This window comes from Dasypus novemcinctus, chromosome 26 (assembly GCF_030445035.2).
Source record: "Dasypus novemcinctus isolate mDasNov1 chromosome 26, mDasNov1.1.hap2, whole genome shotgun sequence".
NCBI classification, from domain to species: domain Eukaryota; kingdom Metazoa; phylum Chordata; class Mammalia; order Cingulata; family Dasypodidae; genus Dasypus; species Dasypus novemcinctus.
In genome coordinates, this window is record NC_080698.1 from 23,665,960 (window position 1) to 23,686,688 (window position 20,729).

General features: G+C 41.9%; 1 protein-coding gene across 9 annotated transcripts in view; it reads right to left on the reverse strand.

Annotated features, from left to right (window-relative positions):
* CADPS (calcium dependent secretion activator) overlaps positions 1 to 20,729 on the reverse strand; it is a 488,130-nt gene that overhangs the window by 231,596 nt on the left and 235,805 nt on the right. For all 9 annotated transcript variants that reach the window (XM_058288916.2, XM_058288912.2, XM_058288909.2 and 6 more), the window contains exon 6: positions 13,630 to 13,751. In XM_058288916.2, the coding sequence (XP_058144899.1) occupies positions 13,630 to 13,751 (122 nt within the window). The remainder of the gene's footprint in view (positions 1 to 13,629; positions 13,752 to 20,729) is intronic.

Below are 20,729 nucleotides of genomic sequence, written 5' to 3' on the forward strand. Positions count from 1 at the left end.
GCTAGAGAACTGATTGCCCCAGTTCCCAGCTGTACACCTATTACCCACGAGACTGTAAGAGATGCCGGCTGGCTTCCACTTGCACGAGGCCATTCACCAAGACACCTGAACTCAAGTTACAGATTGGCAAGTGGCGTAGTAAAGCAAGTTTTGGTGCAATAATCAACTGCAAACACACGAGCCTGGCATTGTCCAGGGCCAGAGGCATAATATTAGCCTTGGAAGGGAATAGGAAATGGAAATCAACAGGAGAGTCTTGACTCTGCATCCCAATGTATGTTGAACCCGTAACTTTCACTCCCTTCCCTCCACCACCACGACCCGCCGTGTCTTTGAGATGATGACTGTGCACCTCCCAGCAGGTTTCCCTGTTGCCATGCCTGCTGTCCTCGTTTTCCACGAGGCGGCCAGAGCCATCTTTTGAAAATGTAAATCCATCAGGTTACTTTGGGGCCTTAAATTCACATTTCTTGCCTTGCCTCCAGACCTGTGTGGGTCTGACTTTGGCCAACCTTGCTGGACCATCTCCTTCCCCTCTCTTCTCTCGTCCGCGCCAACCACTGGGGTCTTCTATGTCCCTTCAACGTGCCAGGCTGCCGACCACAGTGTCTCTGAACTCATGATTCTCCCTGTCCAGCATGATCCTTGCACGATGGGATCCCTCTTGTTTAGGTTTAAGTTCAAATGTCACCTTCTCAGGAACACTTTGTGACCAACCTAATTAACTGCCCCCCCCCACCCCAATCCAGTTCTTCTCCACCCAGTTGCCCTGCATTTCTGCCTCACAGCAGTGCTGGAGGTGCCCTGAACTCACATTTTGACTAAACACTCAATGGGCTGAAGGTTAAAATAAATATCTGGTCAAAGTCAAATATCAATGCCAAGAATGAACTTCTGGGAATACAAGAATAAAATGAAATTCTTAGCAATTTCATCATTATTACAATTTTATTATTAAAATTTTGAGAGTAAAATTTGAAACTTCTGTTATATAGTGCAGTAACAATAATTTTTTTTTTTAGCATTATCAGCTAAATACTTCACAGACACCAAACAGATATTTACTCTCACCTGAGGTGAGTGGAGGATTGAAATTGTTCTGGGCCAGCTCTGTGAACATGTAGCAATGGTTAAAGTGACACTGACAGAATTTATTAAGTTTCCTTCCTAACAGACACAGATTAAGGAAAGCCTTATCTTATTTTGTTTAATGTGATAAATGCTAGGACACCAAAAAAGATCTACAAAGATTAGAATTTTGGTATCACCATTTTTTTCTGCCTTGCATTATTATTTAAATTTCATGAAGATTTCTTAGCTCAACAGGGGTATACTATTCTTCTTAAAGATATCAAATTAGCACATTCTTTTAATGTTCACTTACTTTTTCATTTAACAACTTGAAAATATTGTTTTTGAATATAAAATAGGTTTATCATAATCAATTATTACATGCTAGCATTTCAATAATAAATACATGTATGTGTATACACATGTATTTGTAGTTTCACTGACTGATAGAATTTCAACATACAATACACACATGAAGATTTTGACTCCAAAATGCATCTGGAATGCTCATCTACATTTGAAAATGAATATTCAGCTGTTAGCAACAAATCAGAATGATGTACCTTGTTTGATAATTTCAAATATAATCACTCTGGCAGGCTATGGTCTGTGATGGCTGCCAATGTGATTATATGATCACTAAGCATGCACGAGTTCAGGCATACCAGAAATGACTTTGAAATAACATTTGATTATTAGGGTGTCCAAAGACAAGGCTGAAGTCAAAACTATATAATAGATTTTGATCAAACAGCAAGGCCAAAGCCAAACTTGGATGCATTTCTAATCACCATGATTTAAAATTGTCCTATTTATTTCTTTGCCTGTCCTATTAGATTGTGGGTGCTATAATGGCAGAATTCTTGCTAGTTTTGTTCACTGCTGGATCCCCAGCACCTTGTATGGTGATTAGCACTTGGTTGCCACTTAGATACAGGAGATAAATGAAGGAAGGTCTAACTGAATGAACAAAGGATTCTGGCACACAGCATCTTTCGCTCCTCCCTCTATGATCTGATTCCGTCCCTGACCAACAAGTACCAGTGAGATCAACATGCAGGTCAACACCAAAAGAGCACATTGAGCTCCTCTTCTAGGCTGCTACTAGAGTTTCAGATGTTTAACCTAGTGTCTTTCCAAAGCAGGAAAATGAGAAAAAAAGAGAAGCGTTTTCCAAGTCCCAAGTCTAGCTACATTTGACTCAACATAAATGACATAGTTCTGCTCTGGGGGTAGAAATTGGTTGCGTGATTTGACTCAGCATGGAACAAGACAAAGCAGTGATATATTTCTAAGTCCTTTTTTCCTAATAATCCTCAAATACTAATATTGCAACTCTGTTGCCCAACATGATATATATTGATGTGTATAGTAATGGTAGACAAGATCTCTCTTTTTATCCCTTTTCTCTCTATTAGGATTACAAAAGAGAAAAATCTAAAACAACATACTGCCTTAATTGGATTGCATGACAGTCTATTTGCCAAATGTCAAGATACCCCCAAATTTACATGGATTGATTTAATCTGACATGCCTAGCAACTCCTTGGGGTGTGTGTTTAAGTGTATGTGTTTTGTTCATTCATTAAAAAGTGAGAGGTGGGCTGGTGTCAAGAAGTGCTCACTAAATGGATTCATTTTATTTTGCAGACATTTTCTGTTCTTTTGGATATTGAGCACTCACTTAAATGGAGAAATCGCCACCATAATTATCATTATGCTCATCAATACTTCTAAGAGCTTTTCAAGCCCATTACACGGACCCCCTATTTAGCACCTCCCACAGCCCTTCAGAGATTGCCATTAAGGACTGACTCTAAATTAATCAAGACTTATTAAATGTAAGGCAGTATTAAAAAAACTAGCCTGATAGAGTTTTCCAAAAACAAATGGTGAATCTTCACATAAGTGAGCATATTATAGGGAAAACTAAAAGGGGGGCCTCTAATTGAAAAATCAACTGTTTTAAACTTGGTTGGTACACTCCACGTGACTTGGATGGCCTTTGAACCTCTTTTCCCTTTCATACTGGGTACACTGATGACCATAATTCTAGAAATAATAGTTCTTATATTGTCCTGAGTGCTTTGCTTTTATTATTTCATTTGACTCCTCATCAACATGTCTATGATGTATCATTATATCATTTTACAGATAAAGGAACTGAGGTTCAGAAGTATTTAGTATTTCACTCAAAGTTATGTCACTGGCAACAGGATCCAAACTAGGGGTTGTCTCACCCCACAACTTGTGCTCTTCTTATTCCTATGTAGAACCTTTATTTTCTATATAATTAAAATGTTTCTAATCAGATTCCAGACATTAGAAGCTGCCTGAATTAGCTGTCCTAGAGCTAGAGTGGAGTGAGAGCTTTTAGTCCTTACCAAGGAACCCAGGTAACATTGAAGGACTCCAGAGCTTAAACCCCATAGTTCCAGAAGTTTCCAAGCACCCTCACTGGCATCACGCTAAGAAAATCTGTCTTCCCCGGAGGCAGCGCCCTCACCTGCAGCCCTGCAGTAAGGCCAGTTCCATGTGACAGCACCATGGGGAAGGGGCTTTGCTATAAAATAAGAAGCTTGAGAACACATAGCAAGTGTTATCTCAGCAGCACCCTCACCCCTCTCGAACAAAGGTCCTGATCCAAAGAAGCTGGAAGAAAGGGCTCGTGGTGCGCGAGGCTCTAAGTGGCTGGATGGTTTGGCTGTTGTGCTCTGTGTGAGGGGTCAAGGTCATCACTGCCCAATGTCATTCCTCTTGCCTCTGGAAACCAGCTCTTGCCCTGTTAAATAGATGGCAGCCTACCCTGAGGGTCTGTCCTCTGGATCCCTAAAGCACTTGGGCAAAAGTTCTCCTTTTCACTTTGGCAGATGATTATTTGCTTTCTATGGAGTTTAGGTTTGAGGAGTGGTGAGATTTTGGGGCAGTCTTCCTAACTTCTCTAAAAGGTGAATTTTCCCTTTTATATGATGAGGGGAGAGTAGTTGCCTCTTAACAGTTCTATGTGGGGTTCAGTGAAATATTAGTGGAGTTTTGTCTATTAATAATATTCCTTGAGAGCTTACAATAGGCCAGGTCTAGAACTGAGTCCTTAACATGGGTCATAATATTTTTTTGACAACATTTCCATGGGGTAGGTTGTTTTGTGTCTCTGTTTTAAATTTGGGGAAACTGAGGCTCAATGAGCTGACTTATGTTGCCTAAGGTCAGCCAGCTAGTGGGTGGCAAAGCAGGAATTTAAACCCTGGTCTGTCTGACTCAACCATATGGTACCACCTAACTCAGTGCCTAGCACCTAGTACATTTCAATAAATGGTAGCTGCAGTTGTTATTGATAATGATTCCCACGATGATGACGATCATTACCATTGTGGTTCTCCTGGGATTCTGGAAGCGCCTCAGGGGCAAGGGTTATGTCTGGCTCATTTTTGCAGACTCACACGTAATACCTGGCAGTGCTGATGCATATGGGTTTAATAACGCCTGCTGAGTGCCTGCCTTGAGATGGAATACCTGTGTTAGAGTGAGAGCTTCAGCCCATTCATCACCATTTAAATAGAGGCAGTGATTTAACCCACAAGACAAATTTATGGCAAGGAAATGGATCCTATTAAGAGAGTTTTCTGAGTATTCAATGATCAGTAAAATATCTTCTTTTAGTGGCCTGATTTCTTTTAGAAAGGTTGGCTAACAGAATAGATTATAAAACTTTGGGTTTAGCTCCTGGCTTAGCTACTTATCTGTGCAACTTTGACCAGGTTATTTAATCTCTTTGTACCTCAGTATTTACATTAGTGAAAAGGAAATTATAATCATGCCAAACTCATCAGTTTCTGTGGGGCATTTAAATAAGATGAAGACTATGAAAAGCTTAGCATAGCATATACCATAAAAAAGTGTTGAATTGATGTTAATGGTTACTATCTTAGATCCAGGTCACTTTTTTTCTCCCTCCAGTCTCCCCACTACCAAACAAGAGCAAAGTCATGATAACAACAGCCAACAATTATATGGTGATCGCTGTTTGACAGGTAGTGCTTTAAGTATTTTCCATATGTTCATTCATTTAATTTTCCCAAAATGTGGAAATGAGGCACAAAGAGTTGAGCGATTTGTCCAAGTTGCACAGCTGAGATACGGACCCAGAATTCCGGCTCCCAAACCTGAGCTCTTGTCCACAAAGCTATTCTGCTTCTATGCATTGACAAACCTCCTGTGTTTTGATTAGTGCGGATTTAGTTTCTGGACTGCATCCCATCCCTATATGTCAATAATTATATGTCATCCTTTCCTACACTGTCCATGATCACCAAATAACCAGGGTGGTAGTTTTCCACACTTGGAGAGAAAGGTACTGAATTGAATTTCCACTAAACAGTCATGGATAATCAGTCCAGTTCTGACTTCTCCAGCAATAGAGACAAGCAGGAAAACTTGCAAGGCATTAGAGGAGTTGAATCACACAGGAAATGGACTTACCAGTTATTTAGTTCTTCAAGGGCTGTTTTAAAAAGAACATCCTGTTTCATAGGTATCCAAGGTTGGACTAGTCATGAAATCAGAACTTTCATGAATTTTTCACATTTGGATGAAGCTTCCATGTCTATATGCCAAACTCCAGCCATTGTCTGATGATCCAATTCTGGAACTCACTCCAACTCTAGACAGTTCACTAGCTAGGAGTTGTAATTTCTGAAATCTCTGCCTTACATTCAGTCACTCTGGCTCATCTCTGTACCAGCCAGATGAAAGAATTATAGAATTGTTGAGGGAGAAGCATTTATCAGGACTTGGTGAGGCTGGAAAGGCACGGTGACTTACATAAGGCAAGTGAGCAAATTCATGATGGAGTCAAAAGCAGCTCTCAGAGGCCTCTCTCCAAAGCCTGTTCAAGAGCCGCCCATTCCTTTTTTAGGTCTACCCTACTGTCTGTTGCTTAACCAACCAGACTGTGTTCCCACTCCAGCTTTCAAGCAAGCACAAACTAGCCTGCAGTAAATGCTGGGGCTTCTGAAATAAGCTTTCTGGTCTGGGAGGCAGGGCGGTCTCTGAGCATCCCAAACTATGATGATAATTTTGTTTCCTACCAACCCACACATCTTGTGGGAGCCTAGCAAAATTGAATTTCTCAGTCAATGTTGGCCTATACTACTTAGGATTTAATTTAATTTGACTCCAAAAGATGGCAAGCAGCTAAGCTTTCTCTGAGGAAGGAAAAACAAGAGAAATGGTACCCGAATTCCCATTCAGTACTACATAAGCTGCTCTCGGACTTCGAACTTGAGCATGGAATGTTGAGAAAGGTACAGAGAGACAGGGCTGGTTCTCAGGAAGCCTCACATTCCTTTCCATGCTGCGGCTTTTGACGTTCTTAAAAGCTACAGTGACTCCTGGAGAACTTATCACACTATATGCCAAGGCACTTGCTTTTTTCCCAGGCAACTTTTCTCCCTCGCTCTAGAACTTCAGGGGCTTCAAAGGTTTTATTCCCTACTCTGACCCTAGTGCCTGTCAGCAGTATGTGCGCCATAAATGTTTGTTGGCCAGTATACCTGTGGTTCCAAGTTTACCCTGGTACTTAACAATGCCTTAGGTTTCAAGATGTAAATCCAGTTGTGCCATCCGTGGCTTAAAATCCTCCAATGCATTTTCCACAGTCTTGGAATAAAGTTCAAGGTCCTTCGTGTGGCTTACAAAGCCCTGTGTTGTCTGATTTGCCTTGCTCTTCAGAGTCTTCCTGTAACACATTCCCGCTCTGTGCCAGGAACCCTTCCCACCGCAAAGTCTTTGCCCTTGCTGTTCCCTCAGTCTGGCCATTTCCAAGGGCTCATTCTATCTCATCCTTCAGGTGTCGACTCTGACATTACCTACTCTGAGGCGCCCCTAGGATGGCCCCACCTAACTACTTTCTACCACAGAAGGCTGCTCATTGTCTTTTCCTTTAAAGCATGTATGATAATCTGTTATTATCTTGTGATTTATTTGTTCATTGGTTTACTGTCCATACCCTTTTCTAGAATGTACATTTCATGAGGCCAGATCTTGACCCATGCTATTCATGCTATCTTTTCATATCATTCACTTATATCTAATTTTCAAATAGCCCCTCAGGAGAGAGAGTTTGCTTCCACATAAACCATTCCAAGGCCAGGTACATTGAAAATATCTTCGATTAAATTGAGAAAGGAAGTACCATAAAGAAGACACATGAAGAAAGGAATTGCAGGGAGCCACTTCCTTTTCTGACTTTGTAAATGACTTGATGTGGGGGCGACATAATAGAACTCCATTCCCATGAATAATTTGGGCATAAGTCTGACCCATTCTCAGTTGTATCAGTAAGGCAAATAATACGTTTCCCAGAAATCATTGTGTTCCCCCCACACCCCCAAAAATGGTCACAAGAGATAAGGTAACATTTAAAAATACTAGGGCAAGATTTCCCACATAGTGCATTTTACTTTTTTCTTCCCTCAGAAAATGGCAGGAACCAGTTTGACTGTGTTTTCTAAATCACAACAATAATGAAATCCATATGTCATGAAACCCATGGCTTGTCAGGGAGAAACGAACTTGTTAAGTGATCAAATGCCAAGCGGCATCCTTGGTTTCGATTCAAAAGAATATAATTTCAGATGTGAGCACAATATTGGCCAGCTACCTCACACTGCTGTTCTTCCTAGCGAATTATTTACATACTCTGATATTTAATTCTTAGGGTATGTTTTTTCTGGAGGGTAACTTAGACCTCAGGTGGTTGTACCCATCTACTGAGAAGGATAGTGGTTTAGGAATATATCTTTTCCTTGGGGATTTGTCAGGCTTCCTTACATCAATTTTCCCAAATTAAAGTAATTTGCATACTCATCTTCCCAATTTTTGCCATTTCCACACACGAACATAAGATCGTTCATGATTATGTTTTGATCATATCCACGTACCATCTATGCTATTATTTACTGAATATTTTATTTAATCAATTCATATTCTAAACGTTAGAATATTTATTTTAAAAGGAAATCATATGTCACTGCCAATAAAAGACAAAGCTGCAGCACCAGCCATGCATGGAAGTCAACCATCCAAGTCTAAACAATGCTATTGTTCTAACTGGATCCTGTTGCTTGCATCAGGCTCTGCACCTGAGGCCTGTGGAGGTGTTAAAGACCTACTAGCATCAAACAGAAATTTCATCCTTGGCCTGATCAGAAAAACTGAAAAATAAATGGAAAAGGAGCACCTTCCTCACCACATGATTTTTTGTTCCTCAGCGCCATGTGTTGGTAATACCTAACGTTGCGTCTGTTATCTGTAGAGGTCAGAGGCCCACCCTTTGAAAAATGTTGCCATAAGTAAAGAAAACTGGCTGTGGTGTCTCGAAGGAGGTAGGAAAACATATCTGGGTTCTTGACTCCAAGAATTTCCCATCTCCATTCCCATTCTTTCCTGAGATTGCTCATCTCCTAACAGGATTTCAAGTCCTTCTGCCTTACCTCCTTCATTTGGCTTTCCACGAGGAGCAGAAATCCTGTCTTAGAAGTGGAGGTTATCTTTAAAAAGAATATATCTTTTGAAAACTTTGGTCATGTATTCTGCAGGTTTTCCATGTTAAAAAACCCAGGCGAGGAGGCCAGGAGAATCGAGACGACATCTAGCCTGCTTGAAAACAGTTCACAGGCGGCTAACAGGTTGAATGATAAAATGATGTAGGAGTGGAGACCCAAATTAGCTGACAGGAGAAAAGATTCTGCCCCTACCTGCCTCACACATTAAGAAAGAACATTTAACTCGGAAAACAGCACTCTTGCCTTATGTAAGTGATTAAACAACCATGCTGGGAAAACTGACTTGGCCCAGTGGTTAGGGCGTCTGTCTACCACATGGGAGGTCCGCGGTTCAAACTCCGGGCCTCCTTGACCCGTGTGGAGCTGGCCCATGCGCGGTGCTGATGCACGCAAGGAGTGCCCTGCCACACAGGGGTGTTGCCCGCGTAGGGGAGCCCCACGCGCAAGGAGTGCGCCCCGTAAGGAGAGATGTCCAGCGCCAAAGAGAGTGGGGGGGGGGGATTAAATAAATAAATAAATCTTCTTTAAAAAAAAAAAAATAAACGACCATGCTAGACAGGGCCCTGGTTGGCATTGAAAAAGGAGGGGAGAGGGAAGGGAGACCCTCCATTACTGGCTCTGGCCAACAGAGATCAGCATTTCCAAAGGATGTTTTTTTTTTTAAAGATTTATTTATTTATTTATTTTCCCCCCCTCCCCTGGTTGTCTGTTCTTGGTGTCTATTTGCTGCGTCTTGTTTCTTTTGTCCGCTTCTGTTGTCGTCAGCGGCATGGGAAGTGTGGGTGGCGCCATTCCTGGGCAGGCTGCTCTTTCCTTTCACGCCGGGCGGCTTTCCTCACTGGCGCACTCCTTGCACGTGGGGCTCCCCCACGCGGGGGACACCCTTGCGTGGCACGGCACTCCTTGCGCGCATCAGCGCTGCTGCATGGCCAGCTCCACACGGGTCAAGGAGGCCCGGGGCTTGAACCGCGGACCTCCCATATGGTAGACGGACGCCCTAACCACTGGGCCAAAGTCCGTTTCCCTCCAATGGATGTTAATAGGTATTTTATATCCTGCCATAACCTACAGAATGGAGGGCAGAGAGTATAAACTACAGTGTAAACTATAATCCATGCTGTGTGGCAATACTCCAAAATGTGTTCATCAATTGCAATGAATCCACCACACTAATGAAAGAAATTGTTACTGTGGGGAAAGTGGGAGGTGTGGGGAGTAGGGCACATGGGAAACCCTTATTTTTTTATGTAACATTTTATGTAATCTAAGTATCTTTTAAAAATAAGTAAAAAAACATATTTAAAAAATTAGGTATTAGTTGAAATGAATTTGGGAAATTCAGGGATAAACAAAGTCAAGCAGGTTTATTTACTGTTGGAAATCTTCAGAGCCTTTAAAATGCTAATGTGCACTGTGAATAACTGAGAAAGAGACACAATATTTTGCATTTCCCGAACTTACATAACCAGGTTACCACTCCTCTCTATGCCCTCCTTGTTTTTCTTGGAGTATTTTACATGTCGGTGTTCCAAAGAACATGCCCTCGGACAAACTGAGTTACATAGTGTATTCCTGGATATGAGACTTGGAACAAAAGAAATGTCAAATTCCTTAAAGACACACCATAGGGCAAGATGTTAGCATTCCAGTTTCCAGGGTGGAACACTTGGTAGCAGGAACAAAGGAATTTATTAGTAACAAACAGAACAGGCTTGGGTGGGATTTGGTTTCAGAAAACAAAGTGTAGGCTGTATGAATAGTGAAAGACAATATTCAGAAGATAAATAGGACAGGAAAAGAGCTAAACTTGTCAGATGATGAAGGATAGGTGAAAGATAACCCCCGAAAAGAATATTTTTTTTAGGATAATCAAAATAAAGTAGCAGAGATGACAGCTAGAGATGAGTATGGAAGAAATCGTAAGTATTATAGAAGGGGGAAGGAAATGGAGAAGAAATAAAAGCTTCGAGGTAAAGAAATGATGGAGAGGATTCTGAGTCAAAACTAGGGGAGCAGGAAGAAAATGGACATGCACAGAGAAGCTCATTCATCCTATCAGAAAAAACTGGGGACAGATGGAAACTACCAGAATTGAATTATGACAAGGAAAAAGGTAAAGACGAGTATTAGAAAAAGAATTGTGGGTTTAGAAGGAAGATGAATAACAGTTATAAGGAGAATTTATATGGAAGGGATAAAGGAAGAAACAGGATTAAACATGAGTATTGGTTCATTCCAAGTTCAGGGTGTATGTATCACTTTGGAATACTATGAGAACTGCAAAAGCAGGCCTCTGATGCCATTACCTCTACTAGGCAGACATCACTGGTTGGCTGCAGCACCATTTTTCTCCAAACACAGATTTGACCTCAGAATCCTTCTCAACATAGCACTCCTGGTAGCCACTACCAATTGATTTGACTTGATCCAACTCATAAAAACTGCATTCTTAGTGTATTTAAAAACAAACCAACCATCCTGCTGTGGGGTTTGATAAGACCCACTCACTGACTGAAGAGGAATCAGCAAAGTATACTCCTGGCTAGAAAAGCAAAATGTTTCAGTATGAGATGTTTAGTGAATGGATATGATGATGTTCATGTATGGACATGAGTAAATATGTACATGAAATATAAGTATTTCAAGTAAGTACTTTCAAGCATTTCACATTTACTTTTAATCTGAAACTCTCTTTTAAGCATTTGTAAGTACATGAAAATCTACTCATAATTTATCCTGGCAACTTGAAATCTTTAAATCCAATACAGTGGTATGAATTGTATTTTGATTATAAGAGCTCATGTGAAACAACAGTCTGCTGGAACAATCAAAGCTTTCTCTTTCCTTCCTCTATTTTTGTGACATCATATTGGGACCAACATTTTAAAAGGTTTGCAGAAACTCCAAAGATGTTCTTCTCCCCCATAGACCAACACATCTTTAAAAAGCACATCTAAATAGTGCAACATAACATAAGAGCATAACGATCAGGCTGTGCTCATTGTTGGGGCAAAATTGGGATTCCACTAATGGCAGTAAAACAGAAATAGCATTCTTTATAACTTTGAAAAAGTTTAAAGAAAGAGAGGAAGGATGGTATGTGACAAGTTGCATTGGTTTCCATTTCCTCCCACACCGGCACAGTCTCATTTATTTCACCCACTTCTGAGCATCTGAGCCTTTGTCTATTGATGTAAAGAACCACTTGAAGGCAAACAATGCCTTCAGAGTTTTCTCTAGTCCTGGAAACATTCAATGCTTTCTTTGAACTATTTTGCTCGCACATCCTGGTAAATTATTCGTGTTCTGCCAAGCAACTCATAAGGCTCCAGGGGCGAAGTGACAATGTGCTGCCATTAGGGCTTATGGCTTTTAGGACTTTCTTATTAATTACAGCAACAACAAAAAGATGCTCATTAGTCTAGATTGGCTTAATTGAGATGAAGAAGGGAGAGAGGCAATGGATAAGGAGAGGAATGAGCAAATGATCTTTTAAGAATCTTCAGGGGAGTGGATTTGGCCCAATGGATAGGATATCCGCCTACCACATGGGAGGTCCAGGGTTCAAATCCCGGGCCTCCTGACCCGTGTGGTGAGCTGGCCCACGCGCAATGCTGATGCGCGCAAGGAGTGCCCTGCCACACAGGGGTGTCCCCCGCAGAGGGGAGCCTCACGCGCAAAGAGTGTGCCCCATAAGGAGAGCCGCCCAGTGTGAAAAAAGCCCAGCTTGCCCAGGAGTGGCGCCGCACACTCGGAGAGCTGACACAGCAAGATGACGCAACAAAAAGAGACACAGATTCCGGGCGCCACTGACAAGAATACAAGCGGACACAGAAGAACACACAGCGAGCGGACACAGAGAGCAGACAATGGGGGAAAGGGGAGAGAAATAAATAAAAAATAAATCATTTTTTAAAAAAAAAGAATCTTTGAGCCCCAAGAGTCCATTAACCCAAATAAATTTACCATTCTCTCCCCCTGTAGACCATTGTATTAGACTCCTAACTGATTTCCTGCACCAACTCTTGCCCCTCCACTGCAGTCAGAATGATCTTTTCAAAACATGTATCTAATCATGTCTTTCCATGCCTTTCTAACAAGGCCCTGCATGATCTTGCCCCTGCCTGCCTCTCTGGCAGCTTAGGACACTATACCCACTTGCTGTCTGAACACTAGTCCCTCTGGTCTTCTTTCATTTCCTCCTTTCCTTTGCTTACCTCAGGGCCTTTGCACAAGCTGTTAAAAACTGCTTGGAATGCTCTCTCTACCCTCATGTCCCTAATTCTACTTTTATAACATCAGCTTAAGTGTCACGTATGTCCCAAGGAAGGTCTATTCTGACTCTGATGGCACAAACTGCTTCACGTCCCCCTGCTATCTGCTCTCCAAGCACCGCTTCCTTCTCAGCATTTATAACTATTTGCTCTAAATATTGTTTGTGTGATTCTTTAATTGTCTGATGCCTCTACTCTAAGCTCTGTAGGGCTGTGTCAGTGATTATTTTCCTTTCCACTGTGAAACAACACCCTGTACACACACACATTGAGCATTTGATGAATATGTGTTGATAACAAATTAATGTATTGTATCCTAGGTAACAAACTGCTTTGCTGATATAACTATGGCACATAGAGAATGATTTTGGAAAAATTGCTTATCCTATAAAACAAATATTGATAAAACATAAAACAAATTTACATCAAATCCTCCTGCATATCATATTTCAGGATGGTTTTGGCTAAACTCTCTAAGATGAATACATAAAGCCTCCAGAAAGGAGACTATTTCTTTAATTTCCTTCTGTTCTTTACTTTGAAGGAACTAGAATCCTTGTTATGGCTGCCAAATAAAACATAGTCAAGTCATCATGCCTGAAAAATAAACAGGTGTATGTCTTCTAGGACATTCTGAGGAAACCAGATCTTAGAGCTGGGCAAAATAGAGCAAGTGAGAACAATCCTTTGGAAGTGGACGATAGAGAAACGTAACTTACGTTGGCTTAGACGCCTCGGCTTGATCAGTCTGTAGTTTCTCTCCTCCTTCTACTTCCATTGTGCAATATACAATGCGATTTGGAGCCAAGGATTTGAGGCCTTGGACTTCCATGATCACCACCTGGAAACAGAATCACACACAGTAGAAATTATTGTCAAAGCTCCTGTGTAAAATCACTTGCAGGAAAATATTTAGGTGAGAAGAAGTTATGAGGGAAGCCAACAGGTATCTGATGGTTTATATCAGGTTTTTACCTGTTGTGCTGGGACAAGTCTAGCATGAAGATGCAACTCTTCAGAGTATAGCTTATTGCCTCCCAGATGGGAAGACAAAGCTTGCTATTTCAGATACTCGCAGGGGACAGGCAAGTAATGTGAAATGGGGACTCTTTTCAAAGGTGTTTCCTTTTTCATTTCCACAAAGAAATGAAAATTTCTCCAATTTTCTTTAAAATAGTCTAACATTTAATTCAGCACTTGGCAGAGGCAAAGGCCCAACAGCATATTTGCTTTTCACTTCACAATAAAATAAGTGATGGTACATGTGCTAAGATAAAAGGCAAGTACTATTCAGCATATCGGAGATGTAATAGGGAATGGTGGGAACTGTGGCAGACAGGAAAAGCACATACTCCAGCTAAAAAGATGAGCTGCTACTCAGATGCCACCCATCATTGTCTTATCTTAACCCAGATTTCCAGATATTCCAACTTTTCCTACCAGAAGTGGGAATTCTGAATCAGTATTAAATCAGAAATCTGACTTCAAAATGTTGACAACTAATCCATATAGGGAGAAAAAAGTACACAAAGAGTTTAGACCAACACTTTTGGGCCAAAATGAAAACTTATCTGCAGCCACATAGTCTCTGGTCTAGAATGAGGGAAAGGCTGGTATCATGAGGGACCAAGATAGACCATTTATAATTCCTAGCACTTTCCATGACTGCCCCAAACTGCACACACTTGCTGCTCTGCTGATCATTCAGTGGTATGCTCTGTCACTGACTGGGGGTAGGGATTGATTTAAAAATCTGAAACAAATGACCTAGATCAGAGATCTACAGTGAGGAAGCTATATGAAAAAATCATCCAATTTTACCTCTCAAAGAGGTAGCATCATGACACAAGGAGAAGGACGTGAGTGTGCAAAGAAAACAGAAACTTCCTGTAGCAGTTTAATATTATTGATGAATTCCAAAAAGAAATACTGAATTATGCTTGTAATCTGATCTGTACCTGGGCATGACTGAGTTATGATTAGGGCACAGATAAAAGGCATGGCAAAGAACAGAGTTGAGGGTTTTTTTTGTTTTTTTTTTTAAAGATTTATTTATTTATTTAATTCCCCCCCTCCCCCAGTTGTCTGTTCTCTGTGTCTATTTGCTGCGTCTTGTTTCTTTTGTCCGCTTCTGTTGTCGTCAGCGGCACGGGAAGTGTGGGCGGCGCCATTCCTGGGCAGGCTGCTCTTTCTTTCGCGCGGGCGGCTCTCATTCTGGGTGCACTCCTTGCGCGTGGGGCTCCCCTACGCGGGGGACACCCCTGCGTGACAGGCACTCCTTGCGCGCATCAGCACTGCGCATGGGCCAGCTCCACACCGGTCAAGGAGGCCCAGGGTTTGAACCGCGGACCTCCCATGTGGTAGACAGACGCCCTAACCACTGGGCCAAGTCCGTTTCCCGAGGGTTTTTTGATGATGGTGTTTTGATGCTGGAATTTGATGCGCTAAAGACTTAAGCTGGAGCCCTGGGAAGCAAGCTCACAGAGGAAAGAGAAGCCAGCCCCAGGAAGAAAGGTACTTTGAACCCAGAGAAAAGCAAGCCCCAGGAATGTTGGAACCCAGGAAGCCTGACCCCTCGCAGACATTGGCAGCCATCTTGCTCTAAATAGACTTTGGTGAGGAAAGTAACTTATGCTTTATGGCCTGGTATCTGTAAGCTCCTACTCCAAATAAATACCTTTATAAAAATGAACCAATCTCTGGTATTTTGCATCAGCACCCCTTTGGCTGACTAATACACTTCCTTAATGGATTTGATTCAAGGAAGCAAATATGGGTAATGATGAACCAAGATTTACAAGTCACAGTTTTGCTATTTAATTGCCCAGTGGTTCTCAAACTTTGTGAATTAGAAGCACCTGGAGGGCTTGTCCAATCACAGATTGCTGATCGCCATCCCCAGAGTTTTTGATTCAGTAGGTCTGGGGTGGAGCCTGAGACTTTGGATTTCTAACAATTTCCTTGGTGATGTTGATGCTGCTGGTCCAGAGCCTGCACCTTTAAGAACCATTGCACTAGGCATGTGATGTTGGACAAATGATTTCAACTAGTGGCTTTTTTTTCCCTTTCAAATCTCTTACACATTAGTTCTCATCTGTAGAGTGGGGATGATAATATGTCCTATCTTTCTCTGTAGTTATGTGAGAATCAAATGAGGTATGGAATTGGAACATTTTACACTGGGAAGAACCATACAAAGAGAAAAGAAATGGGATGCAGAGTGGAAAGAGCACATGTTTTGGGGTTTAAAAAAATCTGAGCTCAATTACTGTATCTGCATCTTTACTAGCTGTCTAATCTTATGCTGGTTTCATAACCTCTCTGAAATTTTGGTTCCACATCTGCAGAAGCCTCAAAAGATTGTTGCAAAGAATCCCTGAGATAATGTTAGAAAAGCACCTGGAACATAGCGGCATTCTACAAATGCCTGTTGCTGCTCATCAGCATCCTGCCCATCAACTCGATGTCATACTATTTGGTGACATCCTGGCCCTTGGTTTCCTTGATGCAAAATTAAAGGTTCTCTTTCAGTCCTGCAATTCTACAATGAAATAAAATCTGTCTGGCACTAATCTGCAAAGGCAAATCCCATCCTTACTGAGACGGCAGCTCTCTCCCTCTTTTTGCCTCCCTTCTCCATGATCCCTCCTATGGGAGTTTGGTATTATTTATGAATTCCAAAAAGAAATATAGATTTTGTTTGTAAAGATCTGTTTATCTGGGCATGATACCCTTTGATTGTATTAGATTCAGTTGAGATGTCTTTCATTAAATTATGTTTAGATTAGGGCTTTGATTTAACCACATCATTAGGGTGACTTGGTTTGAGTCCCTGTCCCCCACCTTTGTGGGTTATACATATATATACGGACACTGTCTCAGGGAGAAGAATGAAGTAGATAAATAGAAAAAGACACAGCAGAGGAGAGAACTTCGTTTTGATGCTGGAGCCCTGGGGAAAGTTGAACCATTTGCTGGATAGTTTGCAGCTGATCTTGTGAAGAGAACAGGGCAGGTGAGCTTGGAAAAAGATAAGCCCCCCAGGGAAAAGAGATGAGCCATGTGCCAACCTTCAGCTGAAATCAGAAGAAGCTGGACCCATGGAACCTTAAGAGGGAAGAGGAAGGTTGAACCCTCACATACATTGCCCATCATTTTGATTCAACTCATGGCAACAGACTTGGGTGAGAATGTATCTCTTATGGTACCTTGAGTTGGACTCTTTAGGACCTTGTAACAGTTAGTTTCTACCCTTAATAAATATCCTTTATAAAAGTCAACAGATTTCTGGTGTTTTGTATCAGCACCCCTTTGGCTGACTAATACAGAATTTGGTATCAGGAGTGGGGTGGTGCTTTTGCAGTTACCAAAATGCTGGAATGGTTTTATTTTATTTTATTTTATTTATTTATTTTTTTAAAGATTTATTTTTATTTATTTAATTCCCCTCCCCTCCCCCGGTTGTCTGTTTTCTGTGTCTTTTTGCTGCGTCTTGTTTCTTTGTCCGCTTCTGTTGTCGTCAGCGGCAAGGGAAGTGTGGGCGGCGCCATTCCTCGGCAGGCTGCTCCCTCCTTCGCGCTGGGCGGCTCTCCTTATGGGTGCACTCCATGCGCGTGGGGCTCCCCTACACGGGGGACACCCCTGTGTGGCATGGCACTCCTTGCGCGCATCAGCACTGCACATGGGCCAGCTCCACACGGGTCAAGGAGGCCTGGGGCTTGAACCGCGGGCCTCCCATGTGGTAGACGGACGCCCTAACCACTGGGCCAAAGTCCGTTTCCCTGGAATGGTTTTAAAAATGGGTAAAGGATATTTTTTTTTGAGGAATTGTGAGATGCTTGATAGAATAGGCCTAGATTGCTTTGATGAGGCTGTTGGTAGGAATATAGATGCTAAAGAAACTTTTGATGAAGCTTTAACAGTAAATGATGAAACTGCTATTGGAAACTAGAGGAAAGGTTTTAAAGTGTTTTAAAGTCACAGAGAACTTAGCAAGATTAACTCCTGGTGTGCTCTGGAAAGCAGAGTTTGCAAATGGCACGCCTGGGCATTTAGTTGAAGAGCTTTCCAAAGTAAACTTGGATAATATGGCTTGGCTTTGCAGCTTATAGCATTATGCTAGATGAAAGAGATAAACTGAGAATTGAATTGTTGGGTACAAAGAAACCAGAAACTGATTCTGAAAATTCCAAGCCTCTGTATCAGGCCCCTAGACAACAGTGCCACATTTGAGGAATTAGCTAAACTTGGAACTTGTAAGTTAGGATTGAAAATGCAGTTATCCAGGAAGGACTTGTGGAAAGTCTTACTGTCTGATGGCTTGGACCTCTGCTTCCTGCTTGCTAAGTCAACAAGCTTTTTGAGAGAGCCGTATGAACAAAACCACTGTCAGCCTGGACTAAAAGGGCCATGGAGGGGAGAGATGCAAGGGAACATGGCTTGAAGAGGAAAGCCATGAAAGCTAAGGTCTGGAATTAAGAAATCTTCTTGGGCCAAGAGAGGAACCCCATCCATGTGTGGGGTTTGCCCTGGCAGTTGAAGAAGGTGGATGTTCCAGTCCACTGTTTGTTTTTTTTTTGTTTTTTTTTTTTTAAAGATTTATTTTTTATTTTTATTTATTTTAATTCCCCTCCCCTCCCCCGGTTGTCTGTTTTCTGTGTCTTCTTGCTGCGTCTTGTTTCTTTGTCCGCTTCTGTTGTCGTCAGCGGCACGGGAAGTGTGGGCGGTGCCATTCCTCGGCAGGCTGCTCCTTCCTTCGTGCTGGGCGGCTCTCCTTATGGGTGCACTCCTTGCGCGTGGGGCTCCCCTACGCGGGGGACACCCCTGTGTAGCAGGGCACTCCTTGCGCGCATCAGCACTGCGCATGGGCCAGCTCCACACGGGTCAAGGAGGCCCGGGGCTTGAACCCCGGATCTCCCATATGGTAGACGGACGCCCTAACCACTGGGCCAAAGTCCGTTTCCCTCCAGTCCACTGTTTAAGGAAAGTTTTGCCATCCCAGGCTAGAGAGGGTGGAGCACATTCCCTAAGGGTTGAGAAGGGTGAGTATGGAGCATTTTGGCCGACTAATATACCTCCTCAAAAAAATTTCACAAATAGGCACACAGTGATTTTTCCTGGCAGTGTTAGTATGATGTACAATTTGCTGTTCTAGTTCAAAAGTATTTGGAAACACTAGGGCATTTCATTCTGTACTTGTACTTACAAGTTAAAGCCTGTGTCCAAATTATCAAAATGTTTTGTGTGCAGCCTCAGCATCCACCTTACCTTGGCCAAGTCACTTGCCTCGACACTGACCTTTGGCCTAGTGAATAAGGAGTTTTCTATCCCTGGGGCTTAGACTCCCTAGAGCTCAAACCCACAACTGCAGCCACAACTCACACATCTCACCCAGAACGCACAGGTGCTCTCAAATGATAAGCAGCCCATTCCCACGGCCCTTGGACCCTCAGTCCCTCTCTCTTTTCGTGCCTGTTTGCTTTAAACTAAGCCATCCTTGACTCACAGGAGAAATCTACCAACCCCCATCCCGGGGGTACACTGAAGGTACAAGCCCACGGGTTCTTCTTCCTCTGCTTGCTCCCCACCTGCTGGCTGAGCCACGTGAGCCTATCACACTTCGTGTGAACCCCTCAAGATTCCCCTGCCCCCTACTGGGACCTGTGGGAAATAAACTACTTTTTCTCATGCATTTTGGGCTCAGTTTCCCATTGTGTCAGACCTGACTTCATGGCGACCCAAATATAAAATCCAACTTAACTAATACAAAACAGTCTGTTTGAATCACATACTTAGGGGAGGGTAGTTGAACTTTCCTACTTTGATATTTCAGATGATCAGCTGTATAATATTGAGTACTGATAAAGAATTAGAAAATTTAAAGGCTTCATGAAAATCAATATACTGCTTTTCTCCCCTTTCTTTAGGAAGACAAGAGGCAGTAGGGAATAAATTGTCACTTCTAATTGGCAATGATCAAATTCAAAGACACCTAAGAAAAAGCATTCAGTCCCTCAGGTGGCAGTATTAAAAAAAGAAAGTTTCTGTGAAATTACACTGATGATTTTTTCACACACCAAGCGCTCTATATTTAATTGAATACAGCTTCTTCTGTCTGCAAAATACATGTTGAAAACACTGTAACATGACTATCTCAAACCGAACTGAGCACAGAAAAACAAATGATCTGCAGTTAATTCACAGTAAGCCCTAATGATATTCTAGAAAATTAATTCAATCTTTACAAATTCTAATTAAGTCTACAGAAATTTGATCTATTCTTTTGGTCTCTCTGAATATAGAGTCATTATAAAATCCTTGTGCCATTTTGAGCTTTAATAGGTTATTAGTGGTTCTCAAACTTTAGAGTTCATGAGAAAGGCCTGGGTTGCTTGTTAAAATGAAAAGTCCAGGGCTGCACTTGCCTAGAGATTCTTTCAGTTTTTTTCCCTTGACAATATTATAGAGGCATATTTTACATATATATAATCAACCCATTTCAAGCATACCTTTTCATGATTTTTTAAAATTTTTGGTAAACTTTTCAGTTATGTGATGTGACCATCCCAAATCCATTTTAGAACACTTTCATCTCCCTTAAAGTGATCTCTCATGACCATTCCTACCTCCTGCCCCAGGCAACCACTATTTTTTGTTTCTGTAGATGTGTCTTTTCTAGACATTTCATGTAAATGGAATCATACCATATGTGCTCTCTTGGGTCTGCCTTCTTTCACTCAGCACAATATTTTTGAGGTTTATCCATGTCAGAGTATGTACTGTGTGAGTCGAACAGTATCCCATTTTATACTTTGATATA